This window comes from Talaromyces rugulosus, chromosome VI (assembly GCF_013368755.1).
Source record: "Talaromyces rugulosus chromosome VI, complete sequence".
In the NCBI taxonomy this organism is placed as follows: Eukaryota; Fungi; Ascomycota; class Eurotiomycetes; order Eurotiales; family Trichocomaceae; genus Talaromyces; species Talaromyces rugulosus.
Genome location: NC_049566.1, coordinates 4,202,984 through 4,229,233, shown reverse-complemented (window position 1 = coordinate 4,229,233; position 26,250 = coordinate 4,202,984). Strand labels below are relative to the sequence as shown.

Below are 26,250 nucleotides of genomic sequence, written 5' to 3'. Positions count from 1 at the left end.
TCTAATCAAAACACTTGGCGTCATTGTAATATACACAGGCACATATTAGCATGAATTATTTGAAAGTACGTGTTTGTTTCTATTGATATAACTTCTATCATAACGAATATATAAACTTCAACAAGCGCTTGAACCAGCAACTAAACGAATCTAATAATATGCGTCACTCCGTGAATGCCGAAGGAAAACCAGTTGGGATGACCAAGCTAGATTGCCCCAGACAGGGACCCTTTTTTGCCCTTGCCAGGGCAGTAACTTCAACATGTAAGATAAAATCGATATCACATCATTTGCCGTCCATCTGCCAACCCTCGAATTTTTCCCACCTACCGGCTTCGCAACAGTAATAAGCATTTTTCTGTTTCGTTGACATTGGAAACCCCTGAGGAGGACGTCGAAGAATCCAACTTGATGGGTCAATAACGCTGTCCGGGGGCTCCTCGGCCGAGCTTCCACACTGTACAATGCTTTTTATCTCCTCAATTTCACGATATCTGCGCCATTTATTCACTTGTGCCCTCCAAGAGTTGATACGAGGGCTGGTACGAGTGGTGTTTGGTCTTTCCTGGGGAACTATTGTCGATATCCTGTCGCGTGATTGATTTCTCGTCCATCCTGCTGAGTTCCTAGAATCACCGTGGAGGCGCATGAGTTCAACAGAGGCGCAACAAGGATATGTATAAACAATCGGTGGACGTTTGCTCATGCAGGTCCTAGGCAGAATCGGGAATCTGAAACCCCTGCGACCAGGTTGGCATTCACCAAGTAGCCATTCCAGTCTTCGGTCCAGTCCGTCAAGAAACCATAATTCACCATCGAGCAAACTGTCAACAGACATATTCTTTGGACTTGTTTTCTGCCTGTTATTTTTGGTCTCTTGCGTTGCTGCCGATGCGATGGTGATATTGCATTTTTGCCAAAGAGAATGTATCCCACCGTTGACTACCAAGGTCCAATCCGACCTAGCATCAAAATCAAAGGGAATATTTTCTTGATATTGCGGGACATTTCTTCTGGTCGTGCCAAAACCTGCTTTGTCCCGGTCAGGTTGTTGCAGCGAGCTCAGCTGATTCGAGCATCTACTCAAAAACTCCGACACGGGACTTCCTGGACAACCATTGAGGGAACCTTGATATGGTAACATAGAGCGAGGACGTTGAATTTGCATGTTTACAGCCCACATTCTAAGACGTTTCGCTCGTCGGTTGTTGCAAAGCGAGAATAGTTCGTTTCCTTTGCCGTTAGCATGTCGCCGCGCCCGCCATGCAATTATTCTGTATGGATCTGAACTTGTGAGACAAGCCCACTGGGCATCTGGCCTAGCTCTTTGTGGAATATTGTCAGACTCGCTGAGGCGAATGCAATCCGGTCTCGATCTTGGCGGCTTGAGGTGGAGAGGATATGTAAGATATATCGAATAATGCAACGATACTCGAACATCAGGGGTATATTTCCTAGTGACAACAGACGGGCTAGCACCTTCACTATCAAGAAGAGGAACGTGAGAGGTCTTGGTGGTTTTGACTGGGCGTGTTCTAAAAGTTTGCTTGGATGGCGTTAACCGATCATCGGAAGGAGGGAAACTCGACCTGGACTTTGGACCAGGATGCTTGTCTCTGCGTTTGAGCTTTTGGAACTGGCGACGAGATTCCCTTCGCGTCACCTTTTCCGACTTGGAGTAAGACGAATCCCACCAGACCCAGCTATAGTCGTCGTTGGAATCCGTCCAGGAAAACCACCTCCACGGCTTGCCCAGGACTCGTTTCCACGCCCTGCGTTGCGAATTGTACCGATCCTGCGGGACCCAACCGTACCATGTTTTTATATACCGAGTCTTGAAAGACTTTTGGCTTTGAAGAATGCGTCCTCGAGTGAATTGGCGTACAAAAGAACCGAGCTTCCAACACAGCACTACGACACCAAAGACAGCAGCGGTGCCTAGCAGGACGTAGAGCACCACTTTGAGACTGAGAAACTTCTGGACCGAACCCGCTAGGCGCGTCGCGGCCTTGGAGGGTGATCTGCGTGGACGAAGTCGTGGCGGTGGGGGGATTCGTTGTGGAGGGATTGGTGCCATGCCCAGGACGCAAGTAGTCCTATTAGATACTTGCCATAATGATAAGGAGCATGCTGTAGGGCAACAAAAGATGGAGATGGAAAGGAGGACACCAGAGGTAGCGAACGGTAAAGCCCCATTCAAGCCAGTTCACGTGCTTTCTTCATGTCGTACGAAACAGGAAGGTATGACACCCATCGAATCTTGATCCGACATTCCCGGTCAAAGACAATTCTCTGCAAGCCCAATGACTACAAATCGATCATATAGGTACTAGCTGAATACAACAGAAGGCTTTGGTGGGGCTCCGTATTGATATGTGAGCGGTCGTACCCCTCCTCGTATTCGCCTCTTTACTTCGTCTTCATTAGCTTTTCGCTTTTCTGCTATCAACTTGTTTGTATTCAACTCGAAACTGAAAGATATATAGCGACTTTGAAGATATCTAGGAGAAAAACCGACTGGCTCGATCAAGAATGGCATTTCTTCCAAAAGAAGCAACGACGCTAAAAGGGGGATGTTTTTGCAAAGCAATTAGGTATACCATCGACATCCCATCCATCGAGGATCGCCAGCTTGTTCCTGATGCGCTTCCTACCACTATTTCACATGATCCCACAAGTGCCGTATCAACTCGATTTCCTCTGGTTAGTTTGGATCACTGCGAATCTTGTCGGCGCACTAGCGGTGGAATTGTTCAATGCTGGGCTATATGCCCAGCAGATTGGATTCATTGGAGGTTCCTCCTCCGTGACCAGGACGATGAAATTATTTCTGGCCAGGAAACCGTGTCGAATTTTAAACACGACGAGAACGTCGAGGAAAATCCTCACATCACTCTATCTACCCTGGATGCTGTGACACCACGAACGCCTAAAAAGGGGGCTATAAAAAGGGATACCTCTAACCCCTCCTTGTCACTGACAGCACACACGTATATAACACACGTGAATTCGTCCCCGGATGCTTACCGCTCGTTTTGCGCACGTTGTGGGACGAACTTGACGTTCTTTTACGACCGGCCAGAATCAAGCCTGATGCCGCCTATCGTTGACATCACCGTTGGAAGTCTTGATCCGGAAAGTCTTGAGAAAATTCGCCCAGACCGTCATGGATGGTGGGATGATGGGACCGAATGGGTTAAAAAGTTGCTGCGAGAGGGAGACGGCGGTGTACTAATCAGACATCCTACCGGAAGAATCAACAATGCTGTTGATAGTTGACGGATGAATTGTGTTTTGTTCAACTATTTGGACATATTTTAATGAATCCAGTGTATTTTGATCACAATTGAAACCTGCCCCTAAATTATATATTATCAATATTTCGAGGTGACTCTTTGTGTCTATTTTTGGAATTAAAACGACATAACATTGGTCCACAAGCTGCACTCTAATGCTAAATGGAAAATCGGTAATACTAGTTGGCATTTCATAGCAACTAACGAATGCCTATGGACTGCTACTTTCCCGTTTCAAATGTTTATCATGAGTCATCACCATTGAAGCCATGACTATTTACAGGGGCTGTCGATAATGAGTGAATTTGGCTGGAAAAACCTCACAATTTTACCATTAGCATTAAAATTTACTTTCTCTTTTGTCTAAAACTAATTATAGAATTCTTATGTGGTTTGTTTGGTAAAACTATCTTTCAAATGTTGGTTGCTTTTATATGACTCATGGTTGATCTGAGACAAATTGTGACAATGAAAACCACCGAATATTCGTTTATGACTCCCGCAGAAAAAGGAAATGACAGGCTGATTAACAGCTAGAAAAGAATGTCCATCTTCCTCTGAGTTATTCTTTTGCCATTTCTCGCACCCTCGCACCACCAACCGACAGACTCTATCGAAACAGCTTTCTTGAAGTTAGTTTTTAATCATAAATAAGTAGGCATATTGCCTTGAAGTCTAGTGAGGTAATATCTACAAATACAGAACTACCGAGGCCAAATATGGCTGTCGTCCTCAAGAAAGACGCAAAGCCCGACTTCGAAATCACGGTTGACGTTCTCTTAAGCCCGGGGCCAAAAATTCGCCCAGGGGAACTGCCATATCCCTTCCTCCTGAGGGTCTCAGTGCCTGAAAGTAGCGGCATGCAAGATACCACCGCGCATATTCGTTGTATAATGATAGATTCCCAGGGCAGATGTGCAGAAGCGCTTGCGAATAGTTATACACGTGGTTCTGAAGTCTGTTGGTACGCTGATATTGACCTAAACATGACCTCTCTGAGAGGTACATGTGAGATGGAATTTAAGATCGAGTTCTGGGATGATTCATGCCCCGTGTATGAATTGTGTGACGCTGAATCGTTTTTCGTATCAGTCAAAGCGGGTAATCTGATCGTTGATGAGAATGCTCCTCCACCCAGTTTAAGTAAGTATAACATTCCACCTAGTTGCTACATATATATACGATTTAGTACTAACATTTTTTGAATCTACAAAAGCCGACGAACAGAAAGAAGCTTATCATAATTTCCCGCACAATTATCTGCAGCGTTGGGAGAGGGATAAATTCAACAAGTTCTTGTGATGGTGCAACTATTTTGTATGGGTTTCTCGCAGAGAAATATTCCATAGTATTTCTTATGTTATATGAGTTTCTCCTGTGTTCGAACACACCTCTTCTTTAGTATGCTGTGCTTTATAATGTACTAGATGCGGCAGGTCGGCTCATCTGACTCAATAAATGACCATCTAGTGGTATTTCTTCCTTGAATTTCCTTTTTTTTCTCCCATATATATTTGAGTAGAAATAAAGAACCCTTCTAGACAGGGAATACGAAACTAATAAAATCAAGGTCGCTGTTACACGCGCACAATTAACCCTAACATGGCAAAGCCCTAACCAATCGGAATGTTACCGTTGCAGCCTATCGCGAGATTTTCGGGCATGTGATGCGTTGGCCTGCTGACACCAACCTGCTCTCCACGAGTGCAAATCATCGAATCTAGCGCTTCCGATTGAACCGCTGTCAAAACAAGGTTCTGAGAGAGGACGTGCTGCATGCAGTGCGCCACCGCCATGATTGTTGGAACTCGGAGTGTACATGGGGGACATCCATGCTCATCTCATCTTGAAAAGCGAATCAATCCAGATGTCACGACTCTGTAGTTTGACATTTTCTTTATATCCATTACACGACTCATTATCCAACATACATACCACCGTGTTTCTCTTCTCAGTTTAAAGTTTCTGAGCGGGCTGCTTACATTCCTCGTGATGCCGAACGTGACCTCAACAAACATTCACCAAATCAAGAGAGCAGTGGTCACCCGGGCAGTCCCTTACTCAGCCTACCATCTCATGTGTGATTTGTTGCACGTGGTGGCTGTATTCGCCTCCTCGAGTGATGGCTTTTAATCTCGATCGTGGCACATTCTTTGTGTTTTATTTCTGTTGTTGTTTTACACGGGCTCTGGATGTCAATACTGTCGTATTGACATTGACAAAATTCGATTCTATAAACTTTCGTTCGCAGCTTTTTTTCTTTTTTTCTTTTTTTCGTATTTTTATTTTCTTGTTGTCTGCCTCAGTCGTTACCGAGAAGATGTTGCGAGTTCTAATCTCATAATCGATCTCACTTACCGGGAAGCCCTAATCGGCCGGACCAGTTCGCACCAACACCCGCGTTTAGGTGATTGACATACATGGACAAACAAACCCATGCATGTCTATTCATCATAAATGAAACACAGCATGTCCAGCCGTCGCCACTACTCCTGGCCGTTTAGCGGCTCTTCCAAAGCCCAGGAACTGCCTTTACCCTACCACCACCACCACCACCACCATCATCATCCTCAACAACGCCCATTCACCTCATCGCCATCATCGTCCTCATTGCAACAACACCGTCTGCAGAGAAAACGTCCTATCGGCTCGTTAAAAGATACGTTCAACCGGCCCCTCTCGCCGGATACTTTGACTTTTCCGTATAGTTCGTCGGACGAAGAAGACGTTTTTGCGTCTGCCGGGATTATCTCGTCAAAGGAGAAACCTAGACGAAGACGGAGTAAACGAAGACGTCGGTCTCGTGTTGATAGGTCTGTGGCCAAGAAGAGTCACAAAAACGAGGAAAAATTGGAAAAGTTAGAGAATAATAAAACAAAAGAAGCAAGAGGGGAACCGGAAGAAGAAGAAGAAGTCATCGTCTCCTCCATAACAGAAGCCAACCACCTCCCAAGCGCCGTGCTGCGACGCATTATTCGACCGCGCCTTGAGAAAGCGAAACAGTTTCTGATTCCTTTACATTTACATTTTTTATCATGGTCAGCGGCAACAACAACAACACCATTACCGATTAGAGGACGAGAAGAAAAGGTTGTTTTGTCTTGCGCAAGTACGCCAGTGTTATTAACCAAGTTTGATGATATGCTTATGGATGTACCGACTCCAATTATGCCCGAAGACTGGGGATTTCGCCCCGGTCGACGGCATCGTCGGTGTCATTCTGAACAGCCGCGGGCATGGAGGGAGCCGAGCCCGGGACTGTGGACGTTGGCTGAAGAGTGATTATTTACTTGCTTTTGTTATTATTTTATGCTATTTTTGGGGTTTTTGGATTCATGTCTGTTGCTAGATTGTTCCGGGGTAAAGGATTACATCTCACATGCTTCAGAGATCTGTTTCACTTCAAGTTACTTCACATTCTATTGATTTAGTAAATCAAAAATACACGCAGTCGCCGTGTTTCGCATTAAATTCTTACAAGTAAATATCGAAAAGATCAATTCTATTAACTAAAAATAGATCAATGATGAGGGTTATAAATGTCTTTGTGTTTTATCTACATGTTACGGAGCCGTATCAATATCAATTGATGTTAAATGTCTCAAGTTGAACGCTGATGCAGATGAAATGTGTTATTTTATGTTAGGTAATGGACACCCTTGTTTAAGGGGAACCTCGGTTATGATTTGCGTGGTTTTTATAGAACAAGCCGATATATTAATAGTAAGACGTAAAAAACGGGCTGCAACGTCATTTAATGACTCAATAATGATCTGCCAAGAGTATAGAATTGTCACATTCACTCGAGCCGAGATACGACACGTCCAATAGCATCAACGAATGGTTATATTGATGATGAATACAGGATATTATTCATTACTGATTGCCGTGTCGTCACCAACAGAATTGGCAGGCAAATGAATTACATTAATGGCCAATGTGTTTCAGACGGTACCCCGCAAGGCGTTTTCTATTTTGAAGTTGTCCGGAGGACGTGCCGAGAGGTTTACATAACACACACAACGTTGCCGAGTTTTCCGTGCTAGGCAGAAACTTAAGGAACAAAGGACGCAAAGTGACACACTGGGTTCAGTAGTCGGAACGCAAGGCGCACGATGAGTGGCCGTGTTTAGGACGGCTTGTACGGGGCGTAATTCTCGGACTGTTTCCGAGCACCTCTAAAAAAGAGAAAAGGCCTCGTCTTCTAGAATGACGCTAGAATGTCACGTTACCTTGGGCCGGGGGAAGGAATCGGGAAAGGTCGTGTCGGAAACAGCCAATAACAAAGCCCAGAAAACGATGGAGATGGGGCCGCTTTTGTTTTGTTGCCCCAGGCAGGGACGGTCAGCTGAGACCGGCCGAATCCACATGCGACGGCTGGGCGTTCCTCGTTTCGGCTTGTTGTGTTTCTTTCAAATGGACAGATATAGAATCCATGTCGATCTATGTCGATATATATATATATTTATAACGCATAATACACAATTGCACAATTACACAATTACAGCAGAGAGAGGAGGCTCTTCGGCCGTCGGCAAACACATCCTTCAGCGCTTCCGGCCCGGACGCCTTAATCCAGATACAGGCTAGCGCCAAGTATGAGCTGGCATCTTGGCTGGCCAACCACAGCTGGCGCGGCAGCAGGGCTGACCCACAGTTCCCCACTTCGCGACGGGCCCGGCCAGCCCGAGCGGTGAGACGGGAGCAATTGGCAGCAATTGACGCCCCGTGATTGGCCAGTAGCGCCCCGGGGGGCCCCGCACACGCCCGACGGGATGGGTGAGTCACCGACTCTCGCTCCGCCAATCAGCGGCTGCCAGTGGGGTCAGACTGTCGTCCTGATTGGCCGGAAGTGTGCCCAGCGCGATAAGGAAACGCTGACGTCGCTCACGGTCGGGACAGAATAAATACATATCTTGTTCCCCGGTCTTTCTTGTTTTCTTCTCAAACTTGTTCCTAGAAATTTGGCAGTATAGCAGACTACCCTCGTTTGACATCTCTCTGCCATTGAACAATACCAGTTCACCACTATAAACACCTGCAATTGGATGGATATGCCCGACACCCATCCCATCGAGCCGGAGCCTCAAACACAACAAGCACAAGAAGCCACAAGACAGTCCAACCCAGCGCCCTTTCAACCGGCCGCCCTCTCTCCCTCGTCCACCTTGTCTGTGTCCTCATCCAACACTTCTTCGGCCCCTTCATCTAGACAGCCGCACCACAAGCGCTTCTTCTCGCTCAGTAGTTTGGAGAGTTCGTCGACTACCATCCTCAACACCATCCGCTCGCGCTCTCCTCTACCCCGCGCGTCCACCCCGGTAGACTCCACTGAGCGTCACCAAAACCGCCGTAAATCATCTTCACCACCACCCACGGGCCCGGCAACGGAATCGCCTATTCCGCGTAGCAGCTCGCCGACAGAAATGTCGCCGACCTCGTCAGTCATCTCGCCGCGTCCGAGCTTCTCTCACAGTCGCATGCCCTCGGACGGGATCATTGGCATCTCGTCAACACGGACCAGAACCGACAGCCACAAGCGATATAGTGGTACGCTGAACCACCACGGACGGCACACTAATGATTGGCTGTTTGGCGGGTTCAGTGTCCGGGACACTTTCCGCGATGGAATCGACAGGCTGAAGGGTCATAACGACCGGGATTGATTCTTGGTCATATACATCCCTTCGCATTTTTGCCTAGATCGTTCTCACTCTCGTTTTCTCATCCATTATTTTTGATTTGGCTGGCTGGGTTCTAGCTTTTTCTGCCCTACTATTCGACTGTGTCGGATTCAATGATGCCATTCTTTTACAGAAACACGTTGTGACACACGTGAAACAAGAAAAGGAACTGGATTTCTGCGATGATTGATTCACCGCCACATGTATGCAAGCTGCACTGGTGGATTCGAGATCCACCTAGTGTTAGTTGGTTGATGATTACGAGCCCTACGAATGGTACTTAATGTCTTTTTTCCCCGGCGAGCCCGCTCGATTGTATACCTATTTGGATTTAGTTATGATTCAATGATTACAGTCGAATGCCTACTTTACTATCTTCCTTAACGTAAACACTCCGTATACCATGTATACACTGTATACTATTTACTAAAAACGATTAAAAAGCCCTAATAAGCCGGATATCATACATCAACTACTCATCCAAAAAACCCTTGAGCGGTTTTGACACACCCATTGCCGTACTGCCGCATATTGCCCAACACCGCCCTCTTCCACAGCCTGTCGATCATTTCTGGTGTCAACTCGTGACATGCCTGCTTCAGCCAGGGCATAAACACGGAAACTCGGTCCACCAATGCCGCAACTGTCGAGTCCACAAAACACTTGCTGAACTGACTACTACTCGACGTGTCCGAACCAGAGTGCTGATACTGAAGCAGCGACTGCTTAGCCGGACACAGGCTGTGAATGTGGTATGTCGCAGCACACGTTTCTGCAATATCCGTGACGAGGCGAGCCACGTGCAACAAGTCGGGCAGTGGGGTCGGATATTTCATGTCGATTCTGGCCATGAATGAATATGCTTCTTCAATAGCTGGTCGGATAATGTGCCCAAACAGGTCGTCGACGGTGCTGTATTGCGAAGATAAGACCGGATCGACAATGCCGACGCGACAGCCGCGATGGCATACTGATGACTCGAACTCAGAAGGTAGTGAGTGCAGCTTGGTCAGGAGCGCGTCCCAAATGGTTGGTGAGCATTGTGAAGATATTCCACGGACCGCGACTGCGTCTGCCCGATATGACAGATAGTAGGTGATGATTGTCAGAGGAAGTAGCCACCTCATCTTCACAATGATACACTGACAGCGTCAGCGATTGCAGCTTCTTTGTTACTTGGTGGGAAATTATTTCTTCTACGTACATGCATAAAAAGGGGTGCAGTGCAGCCTGCTACTAATATATCCCCACCTAGAATCCAGGCCAGGGCGCGCGCGCGCGCCGAAGGTTCAAATTGGAATTCCCTGGTCAGCTGAAAACAGGAAATCTCTTCCGGCCAGGGCCGAGACCAGGATCATAAGTTTCTGCATTATTGTGTGCCAAACCACGTTGTACGTACTGTCGTGTTGGGTTGGATATCGGACATGCGATAACAAGTCGGCAAGCAAGGGGTACAGGTCTATTGACAGCATTGGCAGGGAATGCAGACTTGAAATGGGCAGCGTGATACGAATAGGCATGGCTATGCCATTGTGTCAACTGAGTTTCATTGTTCCAGTGATACTTGAATGACTGTTCGTCGAGTAGATTGCATGTGGTGAAATCGAGAATGGAGACTCGAGGACATGTCCTAAAAGGGAAATTGCGGGGAGGATCCAACCCGAACGCGCTTGTCCCAAAGAGGCAATGGACCCCTGGAGCGCGTCGACGCAAGGGATCGACAGAGCGACACTTCACAACAACACTTTCCTCTTTCTCCTCCTCCTCTGCAAGACAATAATCCATTATCTACGTCTCTACGTGTGGTTTATACTCGTCACAATCGCATATTGCGATTCATCATTCCCCGAATTCGCGATCTCATCTACCACTAAGTTGCACTTACGCGGCAACTATCGCGAAATAAAAAATGTCAGAACTCAATGCCTTCGTGGCCGACACGCCCACCCTTCTCTCTATCGGCTTCGCCCTCTCCTTCATGCCAATCGCCTTCAGCCTCGGCACCTGGCTCATCCCTTCGCACCAGCTCCGCAATCGCGTGCTCTTCTTCTGGCATGCCTACGACGCGTTGACCCACCTGTTCATCGAGGGCTCGTTCCTATACGAATGCTTCTTCAGCTACGTCAACGTGCCCGTGGGTCTGCTGCGCGAACCGTTTTTCCTCGGCCACGCCGATCGTCTGTATGGCGCCAAATACGGCACTTTGCCCAGCGCTCGCTTGTGGCAAGAGTATGCCAAGGCTGACCACCGCTGGGCTACTGCTGACACTACCGTGATTTCGCTGGAGTTGCTCACGGTGTTTCTGGCGGGGCCTGCTGCTGTGTATATCTGCTATCTGCTGTACCAAATCGGTAACCCCAAATTGAGTGCCCAGGAGCATGGCGCCGCAAAGGGGAAGCTCTGGCTTGTTGCGCCCGCTGTCGCAACGGCTGAGCTGTATGGCGGATTCATGACGTTTGCGCCCGAGTGGCTGAGCGCGAACTCACAGCTAGATGGGAGTAACCCGGCGTTTCTGTGGTTGTACCTTGTTTTCTTCAATATGCTTTGGGTATTCATCCCGTTTTGGATCTTGACTGAGGCGTACAAGGAGATCAAGGCTGTTTTTGTCAAAGCCGAGGCTTCCTCTACCGGGAAGAAGAAGGCTTGAAGCTGGTATTTGTGATTTGCGTACTTGACGAAGTCTATGACAGTGATATTTAGCTTGATATTTAGTACTTAATGGCTTGTTGTCTACTGTTGAATATTGAACATATGGATAGTTTATCCAACGGATACTCAAATGACTTTGAACTAATTTTAATGTAATGTTTCTGCCGCTAGAGGCATCGTCGTGGATGTAGGTTATATTGACTACATGTATAGGTTGCAAGCTACTTTGTGGAACTTGAATTTCCTTTCCCCCTTGACGATTCCTATTGCTTCTTCTGCCAACATTGTCTGCCTATTTTGCATATAATGAATTGTTGAACTACCGACCTGAGATTGCTGCTGTGATATAGCTTTCTCTTCTAGACGCGTGTCGTATCCCTTGCCACGTGGTGAAGATCGGAAATTCACCTTCTAGCGCCATGAATCCCAGGAAATCGATGTCATCCTGTTTCAATCTCGTTGAGCATGTTCTCAAGGGCGTTAAAAGATATTGTCATTGTCCTTTGACATTGCCTCCCCTAAAACTACCGATCAAAGTTGAATCTAGGTCAAACGGACTTGCTGCGAATTGATATGGAACAGGCAACGTCACGGAACCCATCGACATCCTTATGGGACTTTCACATTTTTGACACACGAGACGGCTAACCTCATCACATTGGGCTGCTCCAGGATTTGCTAGGAGCGCAAGCAAGTGCCCTAAGTGGCTTTTGCAGCGTTGTTAAGTTTCAATATTTTTGCTGTATATCGAAATCAGGTGCTGCTGTTCTTTTCGTCTTTCGTCATTTGTGAGTTCCGCCCAATTCTTCAAAGAGTGGTTCGATAAGGTAGATCCTGATTTTGCGAATAGCCTGGACTATCACAATCATTTGTCAAAAGTTCAATTTTTTGTTTTTCAAAGCAAGGCCTTTATATTTCCCTCGCTCGTCAATAGGGGGACGGGACACATGGTACTGGATTTTCGTTAGGTCAATCGACGCTAGGATCTAGGAACTTCGATAGTTCGTGCTTCATAAACGACCCCGGTATTGTATTTGTTGGACATTCCGAAAGGGTGAATATCAAGAGAAGCTTTTGGGAGATGATTCCTTGATTTCTGCCAACCTGCCCCCGTGTTTGGTTCTATTTGCGTGTTTTTGTCTGTCGAGTCGTTATAATGGCAGGGGTGAGAGCGTTTGGCCTGTAGACTATTTCATTGGATAGCAACAGAAGGAATTGGATTTGCATCACGCCCACTGCATGGAATGTTAACTCTTTTTTTTGCGTGGAATGTTGAGAGAAATACTCACGGTCGCCATCCGGATATACACGAATCAATGTGTAGCCTTTTTTCATGTTTCCTAAAACAGGATGATTTATGAGTTTCCAAGGTTCTTCAACATTTGAAGACTCAGGAACACCGACGGTTGCTCCATCTCAAGACTGCATATGTGCGAATCCACTCGACGGAACAAATACTTGTTAACTTTGTCTCGTCGGTACTGATATTGCTATCCCAATATTGAAGTATTCTCCATTCGTTTCCTGTCGTAGGTTATCATTGAACCCAAGAATCCCAATATCCTTTACACAGTTTTCGGTGACAGTTGCAAACCGGATGCATGCCCTCTTTCGCTGGTTCGTTTCTTTCTCTCCTCAAACTGCCAAAATGAAGCATAAATGTTAATATAAGGATCGTTGTGTCCCATACAACGTGCAGTCCCCCATACATCTCATGAAGAGTACCATTTCACGAAGCACCTTCGAGATATAGTGTTGGATCAAACGGTTGCGTGTTCCTGGTCGGCTTTATCTCAGATAATTGGATTGTGATTTCGAGGTGATTATACCTTATTTCATGTTGCTTTCTTGGAACGTGTTTGTATAAATGCCTTCCAGGGTACTTCGATTTTGGCTTTCATTGACCATGACTATATCCCATTCATCTCACTGTGATTCTGTGTTTCTCGAAGTTGTGGCTGGCCTTTCGTAGAGTAAAGGCCATCTCATACTGCTACCTAGGGATTCAACTAACGTTCTGGGTGTCCAAGATTTAGAAGGCCGGTATGGGTAACCGCATATTTCTGTCCTGTGTCTCTCTTCCAATGGCATGTCAGAATTGACCGGCCATTACTTCACGCCAGCACCGCCGGATTCCAATAACGCCCAGTCCACAATCGAAAAATCTTTTATCTTCAAATGAAACGTCTGGAATATTATTTGTCTTGATGGTTCGTTCAATGCTGTCTGTGCGGATGGAGACCTTTACCAATACGGGTCCAAGTACCACGTCCCCTGGTACAATTTGAACCCCGTGTCTGTAATAATTAAAGACAGTGGGTAGGTAGAGGTTAGTATACCCCTTGTCGCATGCAGCTCGTATCTCGTATTTCTCTGTTCCATGTTCTGGTTTCACACAAGGGAGTATCTAATTGGTAGAAATGGTTCGACCACTTAATTCTCGTTCAAGGCGTGCTGCCCTTCGTCCGTCATGAAGTACATAAACACTAGATGTCGGTTCGTCGACGTTATTAATATCTGGTCACCCAAGTATGTAAAAAAAAACTCCGCCGCTGCGCCGATCTTAAAAAACATTCATCTCGGGAGGTGCCACCCAGGCATTGGATGGAAATATGAGGCATCCCTCTCCTTTCTGCCACGAGAAGGAGGTGTGTTCTTTCTCGGTCGGAAAGGAATCAGCTGTCGGCTTTGTGCTCGTGGAGTTTGTTTCCAGGAACAGAACATGCTTGTTCCTGTATCCCTAGGACAGAATGCAAGGGGCCAGGGTTTGTTGGTCATTGATAACAACGAGAAAATGTCATCGAGGTCAAGAATGACCCGGTGAGAGAGACATGGTCCAGAAATGCGGCTTTTGTTTCTGAGCAAATTGTTCCACCATTGTTTTGTTCATTTGTTGGTATTAGACGCCGGTTGGTGGTATTTATTCCCTGGTACCTCCAAGTATTGGAGCGAAAGTCACATAAACCCAAAAGTATGCCCTGGCAAATCGAAGAACACTCCCAAATCGATATATATGGCATACTAACAGGAGCCCGTGGCACCTGAGCTCATAAATCTCGCTAGAGATTGCGATGGCCATTTCCAGTTTTCAATACTCAAAGAACGATCCTCAATTTGGATCGGTGCAAGTGACGAGTAAAACGACGAGACGATAGAGAGAGCCCTGAAGCCAAGTTGCAAATTGGGTATGCGCCATGAACTCTTTTGACGGAAACCAAAAAAAAATTGCAATCCAGAAAACGCATTGCTTTACTGAAATATTTGCTGGCTGTCCTCCATTTTTGAGATGTTGATGTGCAGGGTACTGAGATCGAAGATCCCCCAACAGGGGTCTCTACCATTGCCTCAAAGTTTCTCACCAGGTTCCAGGGCCATTCATGGGCATTAAAATTGGGCTTCATTTTGGACGGGTCTCAGACGGTCAATACTCATGTATCACATTTGTAGCAGATGTCGCAGGCTCGGGGATAATCTCCGATATAACCCGGAGTTTCTAGATGTGGTGTCACTGCACGGCGTACTTCCTAAGGGCTCATGAACTTTTGGACCCTATATGGGGTGTAGAGACTGATATATTGTTGCATTAAGCGACGGAATTCTGAGTATTGAGATCATCCGCCGGCTTAGATGTCGACTAGCTAGGTGACCGCTAGTATTTTGTTGAGGAAAAGTCTCCATATGTAGATAAGGGCCGCATATGTCGTACATGCCAGCGTTGTTTATCTTTGGAGAGAAGTTCTTGGCATACTATGGAGAAAAGAATATGAAAACGACCCATCCATTGTTTTGGCCGTCGATGGTCTGAAGTTCGTTGGATATCCATAAAGTGGCCCGAGGAAGGTAGTGACAGCAGAAGTAATTTCATTCGCCAGAAATTATCAGAGACCCTGTTACGCAATCTCTTCGACCGGTGTGTGTGTGTGTGTGGATGTAGTCTTGGACCGTATTGATCTCCAAGGGTTTGACGTTTCCTGAGATGGTGATTCAAAGGGTATCTGTAGCCAGGGTTAGATAATACGTAAAAAACAGACTCAAGTCTTCGACAAGAGACTTTGGGGTGATGGAACTAACATGGCCTTGTAGAGGATTGGAAAAGACAAGTGGCGGGTTCGTCGAGGTCGAGTTAGCCGAAGGGAGGAGATCATCTTTTATGCGTACTGTAATGACAGCTCTTGAGAGGACGATAATGAGAACGAAAATGGAGCTGTAATGTAACGTTAGCATTTCTCTCACTACATCGTATTATAAGTGACGGTTTCACTTACAGTTAGCGGGAGCAGATACCGTCTAGGCATTTAATATTATTCTTCGTAGGTTTGGTCCTGTGATTGTGGTTCCACTTCTCTGATTAGGTTCTCGAAAGCCAGGGACTCGACATTGTATCTGAGTTCCAGTATACTCAGCACGATGGCGATAAATGTCAAATGGAGATCGGCAAAACCGGCGCGAGCATCCGACGATCGGCTGTAACTAAAAGTTTCATCAGTTACGTTTTTGAGAAGAAAACACTTGTCAACGCACCTGATTTTTATGTAAGGCATATCCAGGCATTAAGAACATGTTTACTCTGGAAACATTCACGTGCTCGGCACCCTTTTGCATGTTTTCGAGGTGTAGCGTAGAGAAACACATTGTTCGACCCTACTGCCAACTCAGTAACATGGAGGTATATCCAGATTTCGAAACTGACCTAATCACCAGTTGAAAATATAAATTGAGTATAACATCACTTGTATCCCGTGATCCCGATAAATTTTCCGGGGGGTTCACCGTGGTGACTTTGTCGTACGTGGGCCAAGAGCTGAAATGGTATGTTTCCTCGATTTTCACCATCGATACAAAACAAAAGGCCTGTGAAACTAGATGCTCGACAGGATTTGATGTTCCAGGCCCGACTAGCAAGATACTATGTTGGTCGAGTGAATCGTACCGGAGATGGCGTCCGCCGAACTAGAGCGTCAGATCCCGAGTCGCCGTCTCGCATCAGATAGGATTTGAGGGCTAATAAAGCAGATCGGCGTATTCGAGGTGAAACTTGCTTTAAAAACCCATTAGTGTCTGGTCGCTGAGAAATCTTGCTATGTTATACGTACTTCGTGTGAGAGTTCTGGTTCAGTGACGGATGCAGTAGCAGAAAGCCGAGAATGCTAATTAGAACACGTCGGTGTTGGTGACAAATAATAGATTGACTGCCCAAGAGACCTTTTGTCTTTCGGTACAGTTGTCAACAGAGGACATTACTCTGGGCACACATGGAGAGACGAGGTGTCTTGCGCACGGTACAAATCGGATGGGAAATATTATGAAAAGATTGACGGCATGTCAAAAGTTAGATGGTTGGGGCCTGGGTGGAGTAAATACATGTTCGAAGCATGCTAAAGTAATGCCATCCCGTCCTCAGGGAATACAGTTGAGGGGGTAGAGCAAACGGAACATGCAGCCACAGCCGCCTCCGACGTAAGACGCGTCGCCTTTTTGGAAGGTCGGGCAAAGAAATGTGGATCAAGAATAGTCGTATTTAAAACTCGCAAGATTATCTGTAACGTCGCTATACGATCTGCATAGGACTGATCTCCGGGGCTATTCAGAGCTCCCGGTCCAGGCTCTTTAGAGCTCTCACACCGCTTCTTCCGCGAGAATGGCGTTTGCTCAGGGGTCCATTTTAAGAGAGCTAGATCTCCATGAAGACCATATTTATTCCCCGGTGTGTTACACGTGTTTTTATCATATGACTTGGCACTGCAGTGTTTGTGAATCTACCAGTGCGCGTGTGGAAACAAATTACCGCATCCGGCAACCGTTTCCCTATTTGGCACCGTGCTTCCCCTGGCACCACACTAGAGGAACAAGGCTATCTGAAAAGACACGAAATAGGTTTCATTTTAAATCCAAACTATTGGAGCATCGGATATTTCACCAAGGCACAACGGGATTAGTAAGATATGCCCGTTCTGACCGAGAAAACTGCCCTGGGCCGCTCTAGTTTTCCAGACCAGATCCAAATTATTTTGGCTCGAGGAGGGACATGTATACCTTCCGAGAGCCCCTGCATGAAGATCGGAGTCACTGAGTTTATACCGAAGAAAAAAAAGTACACGCCGTGCAAAGACAACTGGTTTCGTTGTGTGGCCGCTTCATGGCCGTAGAGGGGAGCATCTTGAAAAGAGGGAAGTTTTCTACCCAGCCAGCATATCTAAATATTTTTTTTTGGGCCTCGATATTAACTATATCCAAGACATGCTAGTGCACACACCTTGACAGAGAGAAAGGACATGCCAACTAGTAGGTGATACAGCAGCAAACAGTACCAATAAAGCTCCACTAACTATCGAAAACTAAAAATATCATTGCAGATACTTGAATCGCAACCGTCTAAAATTAGCAAGGCATATGATATGACGCAAGCCCAGATGGGATGTTGGTGCCTGCGTGGTCAGGCAGACAGCGGCTGCGCCACGGTCGGTGGCTCATAGCGCGGCCCAGCCTTGTGGATCGCCTATGACGCAGCAGCTTCGCGAACCGTTCTAGGCAGGCGGGGTTCGCGTATATAGTTTGTGACTGTTTCCGCCGACGTCGCTCGTATTCTCCATTTCCTCTTCTCCAGTTCCTCTTCTACGTCGACAACCACGTCCGTTTCTACTATTTGATCCACAAACATACATACATAAACACACACAAAAGACAAAAAATGTCATACAATAGACCACCGCGTGAGTGTGCTCCTCTAGCTGTCTTTCATCCCAGTCTAACCAACAGCAGCACCGCCTGGAGGCTATCCTCAACAAGGACCTCCTCCACAAGGACACTCGCCTTATCCTCAACATCAGCCTTACGGCCCTCCTCCAGGCGCCCCTCCACCACAAGGGGGATATTATCCTCCTCAACAAGGCGGCTATCCACCCCCAGGTCCTCCTGGTGGTCCTTCCCCCGGAGCGTACGGCGGTCCTCCACAAGGCCCCCCTCAAGGTTACCCACCACAAGGCTATCCCCCCCCTCAACAAGCCTTTGGTCATCCGCCTCCTGGACCATATGGTCAACCTCCGCCAGGCGCATACGGTGCCCCCCCTGGTGCCCCCCCTTCTCGCCAGGGATATGGACCTCCCGGCTTCGGAGCTGCCCCGCAGGGACCTCCCGCGGGTCCATCGCTCGGATATGTCCCGAACCAGACCGCCCCAGGCGACTTTACCGAACAAGCAAATACTTTGCGCAAAGCGATGAAAGGATTTGGCACGGACGAGGCAACTCTGATCAATGTTCTCGCTCCCTTGGACCCGCTGCAGATGGCTTCCGTACGTGACGCATACACTCGGCATATCAACCGCGATTTATACAAGGACGTGAAGAGTGAAACGGGAGGCTATCTCAAACAAGGTCTTCTTGCTGTTATCGAGGGCCCGCTATCAAATGACGCAGAACTCGTGCGCGAAGCTGTCAAGGGCCTTGGCACCAAAGAGTGGCTGTTGAACGATATCCTACTTGGTCGATCCAATGCCGATCTCCACGAAATCAAAAACGCCTACCAGCGCAATCATAACCGCAATCTGCAACGTGATGTCGAAGACGATTTGTCGGGTGAAACCAAGAATCTCTTCACGCATGTCATCTCTGCGACCCGGCACGAAGAATCCTATCCCGTGGACCCCCAACTTGTCGATAACGAAGTCCGTAGTATACACGGTTCAACGGCAGGGCGAGTGATCAACAATGTGGCAGAGATCTGTGCAATTTTCGCCAAGAGCTCGAACAACGAGTTGCGCGCCATCAGTCACGCTTTCCACCAGCGGTATCATAGCGACCTCGACAAGCACATTGAAAAGAACATATCTGGACACATGAAAGATGCTCTGCTCCACATTCTCCGCACGGCCACTGACCCTGCTCTCCGTGACGCAATCGCATTGGAAGAAGCTATGGCTGGGGCAGGAACTAAGGACTTTAAACTGGTCACTCGGATCGTACGGTTACACTGGAACAGAGCCCACCTTGACCAAGTCAAGAAAGCTTATCAGCACCACTACCGAAAAGATCTGCGCCAGCGTGTCCAGGGCGAAGTTAGCGGCGACTACCAGAAACTGATGCTTGCGTTACTGGGTTGATTGATTCGTTGGGGTTACTGGTGGTGTGAAGTTTGTTTGATGCAACCAACATGGGAGGTTTTTATTGCTTGTATTCGTATTAATGTATATATTTTAAGTAATTCGATTGACGGATCTTTCCAAGATTCCATATTTCTCTTAACACTCCCATCACTTAGTCCTATTTGCTCCCAGCGTAGAATTGTGCTAGAGATATATTTGAGCACATGTGAATTTGATAAAAATCTGTTTATTAAAAAAAATCTCCTCATCAATGCTATGCCATGCACTATACTATAGAAATCATAATCATCATCGTCGTCGTCATCGTCATCATCATAATCAACACTTCATATCCATCCACACAACACAAATACTAACAAGAAGAATAATAATATCCCATAGACATTCATTCAATCAAGTAATTTCCTTGACCAAGACGCAATGGTTCCCTGGGAATAATCCCGTGTGTCCAGCGTAATAGCCCCAGTACCACTCATCATTGATATTTTCTGCCTCTGTGATTTCTGCGCCGCGCGGGAATGACAGCTCGTCCGTGCAATTGTCATCTGCGAAATATGACCAACTAGCATTCAAGACCAGGCCTAAGCCACCGTCAGGTGGGAAGACAGTGCCTACTACGCGACGGCCAGATGGTGGTTGAGACACATTTGGCGACGAAGCATCTGGTGTAGGTGAAGAAGCGTCGGTGTGCGTAGTGCGAACGCGACTGGCCTTTTTGCGTTTTGTATTTCCTTCTTTCCAGGACCAGTCTCCAGTACCAAGGTCGGGTGAGGCGAGTGAAGCTTGAGAGTCGGAGCGACTAGAGGGCTGCGGGATCTCGTCTTTCAGAGTATAACCGCCAACAAGATCTCGAACGATAGCCCGTCGCTGGCCTTTTTCATGGTCCTCGTATCCAACCACGATCATGCGGTGACCGTTCAAACACCGACGCCAGCCACTGTGTCCGTTTTCCTTGCTGATCTTCCCAGACGCAACCAGTTTCAGGTAGCAATTTGTACAAACATCATAATCCCCCTCGTTGCATTGAAGACAGTGAAATCGGGTCGATGATGGTGCGATGGGATATTTGCAAATGTCGCATTCAGTTGAAAATGATAACACTTGGTAAGCCGTCGAACCAGGAGATGTCAATGACGCGGGAACAATAGCTAGTCCGGTTGGTGTCGCTTCTGTAGGAGATGTAGCAGTCTCGGTTGGCAATACTCTGCGAATAGGCAGCAATGAATGGTTACAACAGCGTCCCTGGTTTACACAGCGACGACAATAGCCCCATTCTCCATCATTACAATCGCCACATTGCCAAAAGCAGTTGCTAGCCGCAGATTGGCAAATATCGCAGAACATGCCGTCTTCCAATCGAATGGCTGGATCTTCGTTGGTTATCTGCTTTCTATCGGACGTGCCACGCAGCGAACTTTCTTTCGGTTTTCGATATCGTTGTGAAGTCAAAACATGAGGTTGCTCCACTGCCAATCTAGTTGCTGGGTGATGTTGCTTCTTGAAAACAGCCTCGCCGATACTACCAACTCCATAATAGTGGGGGCATCCCTGGCCGAGGCGATAACAGTGAAAACAGACGTGATAATCGCCATCTTTGCATTTTGTACATCGCTTATGAAGACTGTATTGAATATCCGTCTTTCCACAACGTTCACATGATATAGAAGGCTCCCTGTAATGAGTAGAGGGCACACGGATTGGATGTTGTCTTGCTGTCGGACGCGATACTGCAGTTCGTCGTGCCGCAATTGGTAAATTGGGAGCACTGGAAGAAGGAGAGGGTGTATCGACTGCAGACACACCTGCTAACCCACTATTGGAACTTGAACGTGTCCGTTCCGTTTGTGTCATTACACTTGGACTGCTTGTATCCGTTGAAGCGAGCACCTGTCTTCCAGTCTGTGGCTGCTGTGAACTGTCTCTGGTTCCAGCTAGCCACATGTCCGAGGCACGACCTTCGGGCTCGGTCGATCGCCGCGAAATAGAAGCTGCCGATGACTCTCTAGTTCTAGGCTGAGATGGAGAGCCACTAGGGCGATTGTTTGTCATGTCGCTAGAGGACCGCATTGCTGGTCTAAGGGCAGTTTCAGACGTCGATGCTGGAGACACGGGAGTTGGAGATGTTCTTCGTCGTCGAGTCTCGTCCGATGCTCTTCGTTGATGCCGCAATGGAGTGGGAGTTGCTTCTAGGAGATGGGGCCGGGACACGGGAGGGCGCCTCCCAGCTTCTACCGTCGATGACACAGGGTTTCCACTCTGGGCAGTATGTGATCTAGATCGACGATGTTGCTGTGATGAAGGTGATGGACGCTCTGTGTTTTCGCTGCTCCTTCTTGACCGCTCGGGGTGTCGGCTAAGGAAAATCTGCACGAGTCGATCGCTCAGCTCTTCTTCTTGAGCCTGGTCTAATCCACTCAGGTCTATCCCATCCAACATCCCTTCTTCCATGATCAAACGGACAATTTCGTCTTGCGTTGTATCTGCGACGTCCGACGCACTTAGTAGGGAACGTAGACTCGATTGATGCTCTATCCGCCGAGCAGGATCATTATCCGGGCCGACGGTCACACCTGCTCTAGCAGCATTCATGGCAGCATTCTGCTGGGCTCGTCGTCTAGTAATACGCTCATTATTGTGGCGACTTCTGCGTTCGTCGTCCGACCTTTCTCGGTTGTCCGCGCTTCTTGTTTGTCGCCTGCTGAACGTTTCCCCTGCATGACCACTGGATGCTCTTCGTCTGTGAGCCCTAGAAACTTCGGCCAGGCTTTGCTGTCTCACGTTGTCGATCAGTTGTCGGTCTTCTTCATCAGCATCGGAACCCTCTGGCGAGACAAGCACAGAATCCCCGGGCTTGTATTTCTTCGCGATTTCCTGTTTGTCTTGCTCCGATCTCGCGTGCTCCGGATTTGCCTTCAGCACCATATCTAGCAGTGTCGTTACTGTGGCATTTGGTCTCGTTGCACGAACGCAGGCTCGACAGGACGGACAAGTGAATCGAGGAGCTGAGCTCGAAGTGCGCGGCCGCACAGCTTGCCACGAAAACCATTCTTTCAAACAAGAGCCGCAAAAAGTATGCAAACAGTCGAGCAAGGTGAGAGGCTGATACAATAGCTCTGTGCAAATCTAATTGTTTTGCGTCTCGTGTCAGCGATGGTGACGATACGGAATACCCACTTTTCCCCGCCATTTCCAGAACGAAAATATCCATGGGTTGAAAACAACGCTATTCGGGGAATATTCGACGTACCGAGCACACTAATTCTTTTTCCAAATCGCCGAGTCCAGGCTTGGGAGCGCTGGGCTGTCCCTCGGTTGTGGCCATTCCTGAGTCTGTGAGACCGGCGATTGTCATTGGAAGGAAGCGGTCGTTGCCCAAAGCTATCGGAGTCGATCGATCGGAGGATTCGGAGCCAGCGGCATCACATGACGGCGCTAAGCCGCTCCTATCAATTTGTTCTTCTCGCACTGCTCGAGTTGCCAAGTTCATTATTTAGTATCGTGTTTCGTTATTCATGGACTGATAGGCAGTCATCGACCCCTGACTTACGGCTATCTATCCCGATACAACATGAATTGGCCAACAGATGAAACGAGCCGCTAACATGAGCAGACAAACTACAAATCGACGCCGCCCTCAAAAGCATATCCTCCAGCAGCCTCGTCAATCTTGACGCTATCGTCCAGCCCACACACCCGGAATAGCTGCTGCGGTGTGAACTCTGTCTTTGGAAGGCCGGTTTCCTTTAGCTGCTCCATTGAATCGCTGATTGCTTTGTATGCTGGGGCGAGGCCTGCAAAAGGCACAATCATGATTTTGAAGCCTATTTCTTGGGCCTCTTTGGCCGAGATCGTCGGCGTAGCTCCGTGCTCGACCATGTTCAGCAAAACTGGCCATGGCTTCAGATCTTCAATCACTTGGCGGGCTTCCGTTCTAGACCTGACCCCCTCTAGAAACCCAACGTCCGCACCTGCATCTCTCGCACCACGCAGTCGGGCAAGAGCGTCGTTGTAGCCAAACTTCTGAAGTGCATCAGTTCTGGCAATGACCACAATGTCGCTTTCAAGTCGCTGCCGTGTCTGCACTGCGGCTCTGATACGGCTGACAAAGGTAGGCGTGTCGACTAGGATTTTCCCTGCTAAATGGCCACAGCGTTTCGTTTGGATCTGATCTTCGATGTGGAAACCAGCAACGCCGGAACGTGCGTACTGTTCTGTTGTGCGGGCCACCATGATGGGACCGCCGTATCCGGTGTCTGCGTCTGCAATCAACGGCACAGAAGAATCGAGATTGGCGATCATTTCCGCATTTTGACGCATGTCGTTCAATGTGGATATTGCTAGGTCTGCCTGACCATGCATTGAGGCTGTTGTGCCTGCTCCTGTCTAGAAGAGATCTTAGCACGTTTTGATCTGCCAGGAATGTTGCCATGTGTACGGTACCATGTAGAGAGCATCAAATCCAACCTGGAGAGCGATGCGGGCAGAAAAACCATCATAAACACCAGGAGCCAGAATGAACTCTCCATTTTCCAATTTCTGACGGAGAATAGTTGCTGCCGACTTGACTGACATGTTTCGATACACTAAACAAGATGGTGTGCTTTTTAGTGATGTATGGAAGAGTTGACGGTATCCAGAGAATTCAACGGCCAGCTGAAGAAGGACGTAGTGGTGCCGAGTGAATATCTGTGTAGAAAATAGAAATGAAGGCGAACAAACAAAAACCAGTTTCTCCATGCCAGTTGACGTAGAGGACTATAGGCATCGGCGACCATCGGCGCCGACTTGCCTCGGCCTGACTAAGCCGTGGCCGACACCGGAGATGTCTGTTTGATATGCAACGAGCATCATACACTTAGTACTATATGTACGGAGACTGCAACAGATCAAGTCTGCTAAACGTTTCGCTAACAAACTGACTTGCCACCTCTTGTTTCTCTTAATCGCGACCATGGAACTGCAGCGGACGACGCGAAGCTACCAAGGACGCTGTTTCTTCCACACAACTGGGCGACCACCACTACGTTCTCTCCATGATGTCAATATTCTTTCATTGACTCGTGCCTAGAACCATGAACCTGAGGAATACCATTGGTACTGGTCTGGATTAGCATGAAAGTGCTAAAAGTTACCTTTGTACCTGCTACGAAAGTACTTAACCATTCTCCTGGTTGTTGAATGAAACTCGCCAAGCGAAGACAGACTGGCATGACCGCTCCATTGTGTCGATTGTAGACCGGTAATGCTAGCCCGATGATTGAAAAAAATCACTCATGCTAGAGCAGATTGCTGTTGACTGTAAGCTACTCGGAGCTCAAGCGCGCTACGTCTGCCAGAGCCGCTTCTTCCTTCCTTTTCTTTCGCTCGTCACGACTTCATCCGCTGTTCTTCTACTCAACACTCATGTTACTTCACGGATTGATATATCACAATTGATCTTCTCGTTGTTATCTCGCTTAGACAGTCTGTCGCCAACTCATTGGACTATCGATTAACCTACGATATCATGAACAGCAGCAAGTCGGCCCAGGGAAACGAATATCTGGTGCGTCTCAAGGAAGGATGGTACACAGAATTTGCACTAATGATTGATCACTTATCAGAGTGAACCAAAACCTGACGCCTTTTGCCCCAACCTTTCGGAATTCCCTGAACTCCGGCGTCTCTGTTCGAGATTGACATTTCGACCCGATAGCTCGTTCTTGCTTATTCGTGCATCTTTCTCAATACTTAACCATCATTTTCCCCCGTCCAGAGGATTTGCCATCATCTCCGGAAAGCCGGGTGAGCACGACGGAGCACCCGAATTCGCGCTCGTTGTTAGAAATGCCCCCGAACAACCTGCCTACCATGGACTTATCATCGATCATGTGATGATCATGTTCTTGCCGGCCCAGTCGCCGAGAGATTTTGCTGCTTTACAAGACGACAGACATATTCGAACCGAATTGGAGATGAAGATAGAAAACCGCGTGTTCCCAGCTGAAGAATGTCATATTCCACATGGGTGGCCATTTTCCATGGTAATCCACGGCGTTGGTTGGTTTGGGTTCTACCAATACGACGGAAATAAGCCCCCAGGGTCTCGAGTGTTCAAATACGGAGATCTTGCCCTGCAGCTCCCTGAAGACTGGTATCATTTGGTCGACGATTGGAATCTAGTGAACAGGGTCCTCCGGCACATGGCTATAGCGAGATTTCCTTTGCACCAAGAGCCTCCTTATCCGTCAATCTTCCGCGTGCCTCAACTATTTACGATGGCCACGATGCTCATGTTGTCCGATCATCCTGCCATGCGCGCAGAAGTGGAGTCCGAATTCTTTCCTCAAGACCCTTCGGCTACTTCAATTGCGAAAACGCCCACTCCACAGCAACCGGTTGTTAGCCAGGAGTTGACGCGCCCAGAGAGTCCCGGTACGAGTTTCATCGACCCAAAGACTCTGCATCCACCGAACTGGAGAGACCCTACCCGAAAATGAGTAATTGTTCGCCGAACTTTGTATACTTTATTTTTACTCGTAT

At 47.7% G+C, this 26,250-nt stretch overlaps 10 protein-coding genes across 10 annotated transcripts; 6 read left to right on the top strand and 4 right to left on the bottom strand.

Moving 5' to 3' along the window:
- Nucleotides 1–286: 286 nt before the first annotated feature.
- TRUGW13939_11768 (uncharacterized protein) lies at nucleotides 287–2,077 on the bottom strand (the record flags this gene model as incomplete). The annotated part of the gene is made up of 1 exon (XM_035494873.1): nucleotides 287–2,077. One exon carries the CDS (start codon nucleotides 2,075–2,077, stop codon nucleotides 287–289), a length of 1,791 nt encoding a protein of 596 aa, XP_035350766.1.
- Nucleotides 2,078–2,532: 455 nt separating this feature from the next.
- Nucleotides 2,533–3,279, top strand: TRUGW13939_11767 (uncharacterized protein; the record flags this gene model as incomplete). Its single annotated transcript, XM_035494872.1, has 1 exon — nucleotides 2,533–3,279. One exon carries the CDS (start codon nucleotides 2,533–2,535, stop codon nucleotides 3,277–3,279), a length of 747 nt encoding a protein of 248 aa, XP_035350765.1.
- A 2,486-nt stretch (nucleotides 3,280–5,765) lies between these two features.
- TRUGW13939_11766 (uncharacterized protein) lies at nucleotides 5,766–6,578 on the top strand (the record flags this gene model as incomplete). Its single annotated transcript, XM_035494871.1, has 1 exon — nucleotides 5,766–6,578. The coding sequence occupies one exon, from the start codon at nucleotides 5,766–5,768 to the stop codon at nucleotides 6,576–6,578; it is 813 nt and encodes a 270-aa protein (XP_035350764.1).
- A 1,772-nt stretch (nucleotides 6,579–8,350) lies between these two features.
- TRUGW13939_11765 (uncharacterized protein) lies at nucleotides 8,351–8,962 on the top strand (the record flags this gene model as incomplete). Its single annotated transcript, XM_035494870.1, has 1 exon — nucleotides 8,351–8,962. One exon carries the CDS (start codon nucleotides 8,351–8,353, stop codon nucleotides 8,960–8,962), a length of 612 nt encoding a protein of 203 aa, XP_035350763.1.
- A 494-nt stretch (nucleotides 8,963–9,456) lies between these two features.
- On the bottom strand, nucleotides 9,457–10,107 carry TRUGW13939_11764 (uncharacterized protein; the record flags this gene model as incomplete). The annotated part of the gene is made up of 1 exon (XM_035494869.1): nucleotides 9,457–10,107. One exon carries the CDS (start codon nucleotides 10,105–10,107, stop codon nucleotides 9,457–9,459), a length of 651 nt encoding a protein of 216 aa, XP_035350762.1.
- A 782-nt stretch (nucleotides 10,108–10,889) lies between these two features.
- Nucleotides 10,890–11,627, top strand: TRUGW13939_11763 (uncharacterized protein; the record flags this gene model as incomplete). The annotated part of the gene is made up of 1 exon (XM_035494868.1): nucleotides 10,890–11,627. The coding sequence occupies one exon, from the start codon at nucleotides 10,890–10,892 to the stop codon at nucleotides 11,625–11,627; it is 738 nt and encodes a 245-aa protein (XP_035350761.1).
- Nucleotides 11,628–18,317: 6,690 nt separating this feature from the next.
- TRUGW13939_11762 (uncharacterized protein) lies at nucleotides 18,318–19,725 on the top strand (the record flags this gene model as incomplete). The annotated part of the gene is made up of 2 exons (XM_035494867.1): nucleotides 18,318–18,339; nucleotides 18,389–19,725. The coding sequence occupies 2 exons, from the start codon at nucleotides 18,318–18,320 to the stop codon at nucleotides 19,723–19,725; spliced, it is 1,359 nt and encodes a 452-aa protein (XP_035350760.1).
- Nucleotides 19,726–20,121: 396 nt separating this feature from the next.
- On the bottom strand, nucleotides 20,122–23,215 carry TRUGW13939_11761 (uncharacterized protein; the record flags this gene model as incomplete). Its single annotated transcript, XM_035494866.1, has 2 exons — nucleotides 20,122–22,851; nucleotides 22,976–23,215. The coding sequence occupies 2 exons, from the start codon at nucleotides 23,213–23,215 to the stop codon at nucleotides 20,122–20,124; spliced, it is 2,970 nt and encodes a 989-aa protein (XP_035350759.1).
- A 128-nt stretch (nucleotides 23,216–23,343) lies between these two features.
- TRUGW13939_11760 (uncharacterized protein) lies at nucleotides 23,344–24,300 on the bottom strand (the record flags this gene model as incomplete). Its single annotated transcript, XM_035494865.1, has 2 exons — nucleotides 23,344–24,111; nucleotides 24,169–24,300. The coding sequence occupies 2 exons, from the start codon at nucleotides 24,298–24,300 to the stop codon at nucleotides 23,344–23,346; spliced, it is 900 nt and encodes a 299-aa protein (XP_035350758.1).
- Nucleotides 24,301–25,234: 934 nt separating this feature from the next.
- Nucleotides 25,235–26,207, top strand: TRUGW13939_11759 (uncharacterized protein; the record flags this gene model as incomplete). The annotated part of the gene is made up of 2 exons (XM_035494864.1): nucleotides 25,235–25,273; nucleotides 25,332–26,207. The coding sequence occupies 2 exons, from the start codon at nucleotides 25,235–25,237 to the stop codon at nucleotides 26,205–26,207; spliced, it is 915 nt and encodes a 304-aa protein (XP_035350757.1).
- Between the last annotated feature and the right edge of the window lie 43 nt (nucleotides 26,208–26,250).